General features: G+C 43.1%; 1 protein-coding gene across 1 annotated transcript; it reads right to left on the bottom strand.

Moving 5' to 3' along the window:
• Positions 1–6860: 6860 nt before the first annotated feature.
• LOC310855614 (aquaporin-3-like) lies at positions 6861–7904 on the bottom strand (the record flags this gene model as incomplete). The annotated part of the gene is made up of 1 exon (XM_083760699.1): positions 6861–7904. The coding sequence occupies one exon, from the start codon at positions 7902–7904 to the stop codon at positions 6861–6863; it is 1044 nt and encodes a 347-aa protein (XP_083616825.1).
• Between the last annotated feature and the right edge of the window lie 4384 nt (positions 7905–12288).

The following is a 12288-nucleotide window of genomic DNA, read 5'->3' on the forward strand; positions in this document are numbered from 1 at the left end:
CTGCACTGCCAGCCAGGTGATTCACCTCAGCTTCACTTGTGTTACTCTGTCTCATGTCTGCATTTGATACATTACTTCATTTTCATTTCATTTCGTTTTCAGTAAATTATGTTCCATGTTTGAAAAAAAGAGTAGGAAGAAGTTGTGTGTATAAAAAGTAACGTACAGTACCTATCCGGTCTTTCTTTGTTCATCTCAAACTACATCCGTCCCAGTGTTTACACACTCAGTGACTCACATTGAAAGCAATACAAACAACACAATACAGTCAGAATGATGCACCAAAACAAAACCTACAACTCCCGTACCAAGCTATTCTATTTAATATGTACATTTTAAACATTTGTTTGAACTCATTCCATTTCATACTTGTTTCTATAGAGGGTATGCGCGTGACATCATCGTACCTGGAAGTTATGCGGGAACGCCTGTGGTCAACTTTCAGCTATACCCCTCTCCCCAAAACTGGCTAAAAGAAAGGTGGACTCTGAAAACAGGGGTTTTCAAGTCAGGTAGGAGGCAGAGGGGGAAGTTGGAACCTCTGTGTGGCTGTAATGAAAGAATATTACCTAAGAAGACTATGATAAGAAATGAATGCAACTGATTTGATTTACTTTATCATTTTACTATGAAAGCAGTGCTTTGTGAGGATCATAGAACAGGAAACTGAGCGTAATAATAATGCATTTTCAGTTTGTAATGCATTTACTTTTTTGCCGTTTGCCTGGGACGTCCTCATGATCGGTGCCCATGTGTTGAAGCACAGTCCGGCCCTCAACTTGTACCAATTGTTTTATTTTGGCCCACTGTGTATTTGAGTTTGACATCCCTGATCTAGAACAATTAAGAGGCGAAACTCCTCAAATACTAAATCACCACTAGATGACAGAGCGGTAGCGCTGCCGCCATCACTCTATCTAATCTATTATTGCTTATCTATATGCTTTGTCTATGTTCAAACACGCATGTACACATGCACGGTCGCGCGCACGTGCATACATGCACGCGCACACATGCACCCTGACATTCACAATGAATATGATACGAATATGACAATTTCTGCTTTGAATTTCTGCTTTAAATAACTGAGTATGAATTGCGTGTGTGTGTGTGTGTGTGTGTGTGTGACCGGGGTCGGGGGTCAAGTGTTCTTTTTCTTTCTTTTTTTTGTGTTTGCATGATGGCCTTATTTATCTGTTAATGCAATGTTCTCCCTTGTATTACTGTTGTAATGTGATGTTGTGTTACGTGTTACAATAAGTGTTCTTGAACGTCCCCTTTATGCCCCTGATTACCTGTTCAGTGCCAGCCCTGTCAATGAATGGGGTGGAGCTCCACTGGCTCCAGCTATCCCTGATAGATGGCCTCCGCCTCTGTCTTTTTCCTGGGTTTTCATCAGGGGGGCAGTCAGACAGAAGCCACTAAGGAAATCGGGATATAATGGCCTGTTGTGGCGCTGTCATTGGGCCCAAAAAAAAAACCCATAGCCCCATAGAGGTCCAATGGTCCATGTATTTGGGCCCAACTTCACCTAGACTGTATTACCTTAATAAACATGGTCATGAATACTTTCTGCTTCCAGTCACTAGTTTAAAGTCTTATTAAAAAAAATACCATAAAGTCAAGTATGTTCTGAGGGGCGTGGCTACCGTTACAGTCTATGATCGGGAGCCAACCCCCGTTTGAGTCAAAATAAAAACCAACTAAGAAGAAGGGGGGAAGTCCCGCCTCGTTGTCTGGGCCAGCCAATGGGCCAGCTGGGCCCAAACGGATCTATTGTATTTACAATACAAGGACTGTCTGGCTTCATCTTACGTCCATATCAGACCCGGCGAACGCTTTATCCATATCTTTTTACAGTCTATGGTTTTCATATGTTGCCTGGTATAAAAACCTGAACCTGAGTGTCTTTTATATTGAAGTTAAGGTGGTCTTTACACGACAATGGTGTTCATAGAAAACGGCAAAATAAAGTATCGTTTGCTGGTGTCCCTTTAGACGAGAATGGTGTTTTCAGGAGGTGAAAACACAACAAAGTGAAACCACCTTCCAGAGTGGAAATCTTTGAGAACGCCGTTTTATCCCTTCTCCGTGTAAACAGGCAAAACAGTGAATCTGCAAAACGTATGACATCTGTCATCATGGCTCACGTTGGCTCACAGCGCATATGTTTATTACATTAATGCAGAGCCATACATGGGGGGGGGGGGGCGTGTCCTGATGGGAAAATCATGCATGTGCATATCACTTCACTGAAACCTCAATCTATTCTACGCTATAGAAATCTCACAAATCTCACAAAAAGACAAATCACATCTGAAAAATCACAGTGAGGGGCACTCTTATCATCATACATCATACTGTACAATGATGTCCATAGACTTCGCTGCCACATGACTTCACGTGGTAGTGCTCTAAGAAACATTAAAAGTCCACAGACTTGGCTGCCTCATGACGTCAGGTTTACTGCTCTAAACAAACATGAGCTGCCACTCTATATTTCAAAAGTGCTCTAAACAAACATTTAAAGTCCATAGATGGATTTTAAAGGCGTTGGAGGGACCATGCAGTGCCCCTTCAAATCAACGCATCTGTAGATGGTAATTTTACAAGACTGCAGTAATCCAAATGGTTCTCAACATTGGCTCAGGGGGACCACCATAGGGGTCCAAATTAATCCTTAAAGGGTCTCGAACTCTAAGGGCTGATTCATACTCCGCTGTTTCGGCGCTGTAGTGCCGAAATGATTTCGGCTCGTCAGACATTTTCAGTAGCACCGAAGAGCCGACTTTAGGACGGTACCCGTCCCCCCAAACCTCAAATGACGTCACATTGTAGGCTCTACAGAGCCGAACCGACTTTTATTCGGCTATAAAATACGAGTATGAATCGGCCCTAAGAGCGTAAACATGGGTGCTTTTGGTTCTACATAAAATAAAATAAAAGTATAAAACATGTGAACAAAAATGTGTGCAGTTCTATTTGAGACATCAGGTGGTGACCGGTTACAATGGCTTTCCATCCTTGTAGTTCAGAGTCACACTAGGAAAACCAAAAACAAACAATATGGGCCCAGTGTGAAGCGGTGGCTTTCATTGAGCCATGTGCATCCTGAAGCTGCATGTGTCTCTCCGGGTAATGCATGTCTTCCCGGTAAGCAGTTGGTTGAGGTATTTCTTATGGCAATAATAATAATAGTAGTAATTCAAGATTAAAAGGCCAGATATGCTGCTCTAGTGTGTGCTGTGTCATGTGTCACGCATGTGCCGTGAGTGTGTCCTGGGTCTCTTTTGGTTGTAATAAGTTGCAGGTGTTCATTCTACTTGTAGACATGTAGCTGCAACTGTACAGACAGACATAGTCTCTTGTTGAAGTGGCCATTAAGCACTGCTTTTAAAAAAAAAGAGAAAAAGACTGAGACCGGGTGTGTACAACTTGAACCACCAGGCCTGTGGTCCAGAAATCCCTTGGGTGTCTTTTGTTAGTCTAACATTTTAACTCACTCTGCGCCATTAGCGCCTTTTGACACCTTCCGGTCCAAACTTTTGACACCTTTTTAAATACGTGTCCTCATCCTGTACACACTCATACACTCCGGTAACTGTCCGATGGAAAAACAACAACAAAAAAACAAAACGGAAATGAAAACTCTGCTGGCTTATGCTGTCTATATTGGAACGCAGATCTTAGAATATCTCGGATTCTTCTTTTTCGGCGCTGTAGTGCCGAAATGATTTCGGCTCGTCAGACATTTTCAGTAGCACCGAAGAGCCGACTTTAGGACGGTACCCGTCCCCCCAAACCTCAAATGTCGTCACATCATACACTCCGGTAACTGTCCGATGGAAAAACAACAACAAAAAAACAAAACGGAAATGAAAACTCTGCTGGCTTATGCTGTCTATATTGGAACGCAGATCTTGGAATATCTCGGATTCTTCTTTTTGGCTGAAAACGAGCTTGATTTCTCGGCTCGTTTCTCTAAACGATATGATCCTCGGTATACAAAATGTATGTTTTCGTTGAATTAAATAACAATCAAGGCAACTTCAAACTATAGAGTCTCAGACTGGGCGGCAGTCCTGGAGTACCTTGTTCAGACACCAGATGGGGGTGTTGGCGGTCAATGTTAAATGCACAAATAACAACCAAGTCACTGTAATGTCTGTTGTTTTCTTTCTGTGTTGTGTGTCTTAATAATAATCCCATATGGGATGGTCCAAAATGGTGGCATGACACGAAAATAAAAATGTCATTCATTCATTAATTTATTCATTCATTTATGTATTCATAAAGTACACTGGAAATGGTTCCAAGTTTCCCAACAAAAAAAAACGTAAAAAAGAAGAAAAGAAAAGATAGAAATAACTGATCTGCAAACACAACGGATGGCAATGAAATGTGTTTGGAGTTTGTGGTTCAACAATGTTGTGTTCTGACAAAAATAACTGTTAGGTAAGGTGGAAGCATTTGAAAATAACACGCCCTTCACCCACAGCCTTCACACCCTTCACCCACAGCCTATCAACCAGGGCTCTGATTGTAGGTGAGCAGAGCTGCTTGGTTTCTGCTGCTTGTGCTAATCTCCATCACCTCTCCATAGTGACTGGTCTTATCAATCATAGTCTCTCAAATGGGGCTACTGGTACTTTTGGGGTACTCTTTAAACGTTAAATACATACATTAAATAAAAAATGTTCTGATATTGTTAAGAACAATTTATCCCACGTTCATTAAAGAAAATCACACTCGTATGAAGTTGAGGGGCGCTCTTATCAACATACATCATCACATTCCGGCCATTCACTTTTGGCGTCCTCACTTTTCTGTCCTCACATTCCGTGCTCAGCCAATCAAATCATTGCTATGGGGTACACACAAAGACACAACACTGGGCATATAGGGCGCCCCTCAAAAAAAAAAAGTTGAATCCTGAAAGTGTCAATATTTTCGATATTAAAAAAAGAAGCTTGTTGCGGGGCAATCTGGTCCGGCCGAGCGTCCTTTAGCCAGGGCTGGGGCAAATATGAAAACAACTCATGGCTGACGGCATCTCCTGTTATTCTGCACCATACCAAAGTCACATTTTGACTACAGTGGAATATCAATGGTCTTTTAATGTCAGTGTAGCCAGATGTAAGCCACTCATCTGTGCTGTCAACAAAATAATAAAAATTATGCCTTTTCTCCACATGCATGCACTGTATTGCTACTAAAGTCACAGTCCGATCAATCGTCTTTTGTTTAAATGGTAGACGGGTGTGAAAAGGTCTCTACACAAATTATAATGAATTAAATTAAAATGAAAAGATAATAATCATAAAGAAAAATATGTTCTTTGCCCCGTTCATTTCAAAATGTATTACTTACTTACTTACTTCAGTGTTCTTTATGCTGCACATACTCTTCTGGGGGAAGAGCCTGCTTTTTCCTCCCGGTGGAGGCTCCTCACTGACAGGTGAACCAGTAGTATACAACAGTATGTCCTCCCGGTGGAGGCTCCTCACTGGCAGGTGAACCAGTAGTATACAACAGTATGTCCTCCCAGTGGAGGCTCCTCACTGGCAGGTGAACCAGTAGTATACAACAGTATGTCCTCCCGGTGGAGGCTCCTCACTGACAGGTGAACCAGTATAGGGTACAACAGCATTGTCAATACAGAAATGTATGTGTGTGGAGGAATACTTTGGCATAATGACTCAATTGGGGGAAAGGGGCTTAAAAAAATGATTTGGCTATAAATACAAAATTATAATTTAAAATACTTTATTTTTCATGCCATGAACCATGTTGTGTTGTACAAGCAGATATTAAAGATTCATGGGAAATATCGGTCCACCACTGCAGAGTCCTGGCTCTAATCCACAGCAGTGCATCCGGCCTGGCCGGGCGCAAACACTTGAGTGTCTCCCTAGGGAGATCCGTCCCACTGGGAAGAGACCCCGGGGATCACATCTCCACGCTGGCCTCGGGTCACCTCGTGATCCGACCCCCCCCCCAGGAGGAAGTGGCTAAGGTCTGGGTCACTGCTCTCCGCGACCCGACTCTGGTTGAATATGGATGGATGGAAGCTCGATGGGGAGGGTAATATTCGTCGCTGCAAGTACTCGTAATGGCTGGGGGGGGCGGAAGAGTAGGGGGGAAATGCTGCTTCCTCCCGTTGGGGGCTCCTCAGTGGCAGGTGAGTCAATAGGATAGAACAACATTGGCAAATAGTGGAAGGAATCTACTACTAAAACTACACAAACTACATTTGGGTTAAAAACTAAATGGTTAAAAAATAATACATTTGTATGTTTGGGCCAACCCTGGCCCAAAAAGCACATGTTTGCTAACATACCTTGCCAGAAGACACCCATGATAATATTGAGTTAGTCATAGCACCACCTACTGGCAACAGAAGGAATATCTCGACATCACTGGTAAATTGGTTGCTTACAGGTCTGTAACTCTGAAAGGGTACAAATGGAATTTGTACACGCCCCAGTTAGATTACTTATACAAAAAAATCATATGAAATGTGGGTCAGCGGGTGCTCATGCATATCAAACTGAGGGTCCTTAAATCACTAGCTTAAACTGTATACCTACAATATAGTTCTGTTTAGCATCAAAATAAAAATACAATAATCTTTCCCCCCTTCTGGCAACAGAACAGTTGTATAAAGTCTACATGGTCACCAAATCATTTCGGTTGTAGCGTTTGTCTTGTGTTAATTATGTCCTGTTGCACGTCGACCCAAGTGACTCTGGTTCAACTGGTTCAATTCAACGGCTCAAACCACACCAATGGGTCGCCTATGCAACTCCTCGCAAACCGTTTGGTTGCAAGGAGTTGTATGGCGACAAGTAGAAAGTCCCCTACGGAATTTGAGCGCCGTCGGGGTTCGAGTCGACCGCCGCTTCTCCCGGCTGCGCCTGATCGTCGCTGATGTCTTCGACCACCGAGATATCCCTGTCACCCTGCCTGGGTTCCGCGAGGTGCAGCCCGATGAAGAGGTGATACATACCTGCTCCCAGAAGTCCACCCAACATCGGTCCCAACACGGGGACCCAGAACCAGAACTTTATCTTAGACTTAGGATTATAGAAGACGTTCCAGACATCTGAGTTCCCTTCCACTTCCGCTTTCGATCCCCATCCCGCGCAGAAGGTGAACAGCCTCGGCCCCAGGTCCCTCGCGGGGTTGATGGCGTAGCCGGAGTTTAGGTGCTGGGACACTCCGATGCCCAGGACGACCAGGCTGATGCTCAGGGCCTCCAGGAACCGTTTGGAGATTATGTAGGCCGGCGGCGCCGCGTCGTCAACGTCCTTCGGAACGCCCATATTCTTCCTGTCGGTGATGGCCAGGACCATCATGGACAGGCAACCGGTTGCACAGATCTGCTCTATGAAGCCATTCAAGTAATCGAGATGTTCACCGGGATACGTTGCAAATATGCCCGCCGTGTCCATATCTGGATAAATAAGCCTGTTTTTGCTTCCTGGGTTACGATACATAATAGCATCATTATACACCGTATAGACAGCCATCGCTCCGAAAAATGCGCCCAAGAGTTGTGCGGTCACATAGTACAGAAACTTCCACGCGGGCAGCCTGCGCATGATCACCATGGGAAGGGTGATGGCGGGGTTCAAATGGGCTCCCGACGTTTCGCCCGAGAGGAATATGGCCATCATGGTTCCCAAGGCAAAGCCCAGGTTGATGCTCAGGATGTCGGCCCTCTGCAGAGAGACTGGTTGGGTCGGAGGATAGCTCAGCACCGCCTGTGCCACGGAGCCACATCCGAAATAGATCAATATGAACGTGCCCAGAAACTCGGACAGCATCTCTCGCCACACGCCGTGGACGGCCTTGGGAGAATGTTTCCTCCTGAACTCTGCATATTTCACACCTAATGTCATCTTGATTCGGTCTGAACAAGCCATCGCCTTTACCGTGCTTTTATACTCACCCACCCGTTGACTTTGATGACGTCACGTCACCCTCCCCCCCAAATCCCTGCCATTGGCTGTGGTCGGCCATTGTTCATTTGGCAACCGAGCCAATGAGCTAGCGTACAGCAGTGGTCCTCAAAGTGGGGCCCGTAGGCCCTGGGGGGGTCCTTGATGGGGGTTTCCACAGGGTCCCCAGCTAAATGATTGGTAACCGAACAATAGAACCCATTTGGTTCTATGTGTAGACACTCTCAGGCCCCTTTTCCACCTAAAGAACTTTGGTTCTATATATTTTTTTATATCACATCTGCATCTTCCAAGCTGAATAGTGATACGCCCACTTTGGGTCCCACTTCAGCGGAGAAGTATTGTTTTGCTTCCGGTTCCAAACCTACTTAAAGGAGCATTCAATGATTTGCGTGATTTGGAAAGAAAAAAAAGATGTGCACATGCACGCACTACAGTGGGGGGGACATGCGACAGGCCAACAGCACACACACCAAGGCCCGCCCCCGCTCGATCATGATTGGCGGAACTAAGGCCCCTCTCTATCCTGATTGGATGAAGGCTGGGCCACCTAGCCAAAAACGAAACCTATGGTTTTTTGACCCCCAGGGGTTAACTGGGGACAGGGAGGAACTCCTTATGTGGTCAACACACTCTATAGTAGGGTGGATTATCACAAAAAAAAAAAAAGATATTTGAATTAAGTTGAAATCACTGAATATACCTTTAAAGATGGAGTGCTGTGATTTTTTCCACCTAAGGTATTATGATTATGAGGAAGGTTGTTTTGTTTTTGTATTTTATTTATTCAAAAAGGTGTACACACAGAAAGTTTTAAAATTATGTTTTCTACGTGGCCACACCCAGTTCATTAACTTTTCTTTGCCGATAGGTGGCAGGCATACGCACACCTAAGGAATGCCACGTGTCCACCGTAACTCTACGATCCTTGTTTCCTTTCCGGGTTATTCAGGAAGGTCGGAGCTTATTTTGGCATTAGCTCAGACCCTTTAGCTATCATTAGTTAGTTAGCTAGTTAGCTATCATTACAACCAGTTACATTTGCTGAGCGATGTAAGGTGAATGTAACCTGCCATAGCAAAACGACATCATTGGTGTAAATGACGAGTTAGCCCCGCCCTCCTGCCTGCACACAGCCATACACATCACAGCAGACATGCGCAGACAACACCCTCCATGGTCTTGTGGATATTCTGTAAGTTTGTTTTACTTCTACATTGTTTAATTCCTTTTTAGGACTGTATGCTCTAGTGAACTATTGGAGATAGATACAGCTAGCAAAATCGTTCATCTTACGGTGGACATGTGTGCCTGAAAAGGAATCTTTGAAATGTTTCATAGTTTTAGAAATATAGTGCTTTCAGAGAAATGTACAATGTGGCTCAATGGCAGACACTGGCACGTCAAAAAAGCACTTTCACCGAGAAACTCCATTCAAACTTTTTGTAATTCAGCTTACTGTGGAGACACATGCTGGAACTTTTTACTTTGAAAATGTTTGTAGTTTCTGAGTTATTCATCATTTTTGAGGATTTGAAAAAAAGACGAAAAGTGAATTTTGACTTTTTTTCAAATCCTCGTTTTTCATTATTTTGGACCATGGGCTAGCCCATATCGTACGGCATACTATATTATGCAGTTTTTCATCATTTTTGAGGATTTGAAAAAAAGACGAAAATCACTCCGAGACGATGGGCTATAGCCCATATCGTACGGCATACTATAGCATGCCGTTTTTCATCATTTTTGAGGATTAAAAAAAAAGACGAAAATCACTCCGAGACGATGGGCTATAGCCCATATCGTACGGCATACTATAGCATGCTCGTTTTTCATCATTTTTGTCCATGGGCTATAGCCCATATCATACGGCATACTATATTATGCAGTTTTTCATCATTTTTGAGGATTTGAAAAAAAGACGAAAATCACTCCGAGACGATGGGCTATAGCCCATATCGTACGGCATACTATAGCATGCTCGTTTTTCATCATTTTTGTCCATGGGCTATAGCCCATATCATACGGCATACTATATTATGCAGTTTTTCATCATTTTTGAGGATTTGAAAAAAAGACGAAAATCACTCCGAGACGATGGGCTATAGCCCATGGTCTCGGAGTGAATTTCGACTTTTTTTGAATCCTCGTTTTTTATTATTTTTGACCATGGGCTATAGCCCATATCGTACGGCATACTATATTATGCAGTTTTTCATCATTTTTGAGGATTTGAAAATAAGACGAAAATCACTCCGAGACGATGGGCTATAGCCCATATCGTACGGCATACTATAGCATGCAGTTTTTCATAATTTCTGAGGATTTGAAAAAAAAACGAAAATCACTCATAGTAATATGCATACTTTTTCTCTCTATCTAGCTCTCATGATGCTATGTTATTATTATTATTTTTGTTAAGAACCAGTTTGTTCATTATTATTCTCCTGCCACTCGATATAGATGTGGCGGGTTAAGAGTGAGGTGAATAGATATATAATTTGGTTTTTCATGTCATTCACCAGTTTGTTCTTTGTTTTTTTCTGTTTTACAGACACGGACTGCTGGGGGGGGAGTCGCGGTCGGGAGACAAGCGGAGAATTTCAAAGCCCACAACTAGGAGGGAGAGTCCTCTCTGCGTGGAGGTCTCGGAAAATTGTTTGTGGTTGATTGTGGACTTCGAAATTCCATTCTTGTATACAAGGTTTGACACTTGATCCCGACCCCCCAGCGCAGATCCGTCTAAATTCACTGGTTAGGCCCAACCCCAGAACAGTCTAACTAGTTGCCCATAGATTTCCCATTTGGAACAAATTTATTACATTTTTGTTTTCATGTTTATGTGGTTTATGTTGTTGTTGTTTTTTTTCCTTTCCTGTTGGCTAATTTCCGCTTTCCAAGCTATGTTTAATCACCTCCAATTGATTACGAGTTACATTATTGTTGATTTCATTTGATTTAATAAAAAGGTTTTAGTCATTCTATTTCATTTGATCTGAGAGCCCATTACATATAGAGTATTTGAACTGATTTATCCCATTGTGGGACAATCTAAATTTCATTCCATTATGATTCAATAACCCACATCATATTTTGGTTATTTTAAATTTCATATTTGGTCATATTTCCCCTAAATTGCCATTATAGGAACATCTCCTTCTCCATTTTATTATTTTGGTTTTTATCATCATGAGTTTGATTGGACTAGGCATTAATTCACCCCGGAATCGACTTGATTCTATATCTGACCTGTATATGGTACTAAGGGACTCCCAAAGACATTGTTGCGACATCGCGCTGGAGCGCATGAATAATATCACCATCGGAATACCCCGTTTCCCCTCTCCAAGCTCTTGAACCTTGTGACGCCATATCAGTATCGCCCACATGTCTGTTTGCAGAGATCGAGTGTATCTGTGAACCTGTGTCTTTATGGGGGGGGGGGAGGGGCGAAGAATCAGAGTAGTCCGCTCTGACCACGAGCTGGTTGACTGTCCAAAAGAACTCTCGCAGATTCAGTTCAGACAACGAACTGATGGCGAGACAGAAGAACTGCTCTAAAAATGAACACTCATGTGGTCAAATGACACATCTCGCCGGCCAGGAGGCTGCATCTGTTGCTGGGTATGGTTGCCAACCCTGAAGACATCCTCTTCATCACCATCATAATCATCAAGAGAGAAAAGCCATTCTTTCTCTTTCCCACAGTACCATCTAAATAAGGATTGTATGCCTAGTAAAGTTGAAATCATTGTGTTTTTTATTTTTCATTGTTCCTGTTGCCATTCTGTTCCATTTTGATCCATAGTATAAAGTAAAGTTTCCCCTGAGGATTTGATTTTGTCAAAGGTCACATGACCCTTCGCCCATAAAATGCGATGGGTTTGATAGATAATTTTGTATATATTTTATGGGTGAATGGCCCTCTGACCTTTTGACCTTTTAATCTGGTTGCCCTGTGTAGTGACTTCACGCTGTCTTATGGCGTTTAGTTAGTAAGAATTATTATTGCACTGTCTGTCTAGAGCCCTACATGTATCTGACCTTGAAGGCCATGCAGGCATTCTCTTATCAGCTCGCCGAGACTGTATGCCATAGACAATTTATCCTTTAAAGCCGAGCCAACCTCTGTGCTCTTCCGGTTTAGGGTCGGTGTTTTTCCATCTAGTGACTTGAATTCTGCCACGTCTACTTTGTACCATTCTCCATTTTGTATTGACGAAGTATATATACTGTCTCCCATTTTGGAGACGGTAGAGAGAAACCAACCACCAACCAGACCCCTCTTGGTCTGGTGCAATTTGATTGTAAATTATGCTGTATG

Source organism: Protomyctophum parallelum (assembly GCF_964188405.1).
Source record: "Protomyctophum parallelum genome assembly, chromosome: 1".
NCBI classification, from domain to species: Eukaryota; Metazoa; Chordata; class Actinopteri; order Myctophiformes; family Myctophidae; genus Protomyctophum; species Protomyctophum parallelum.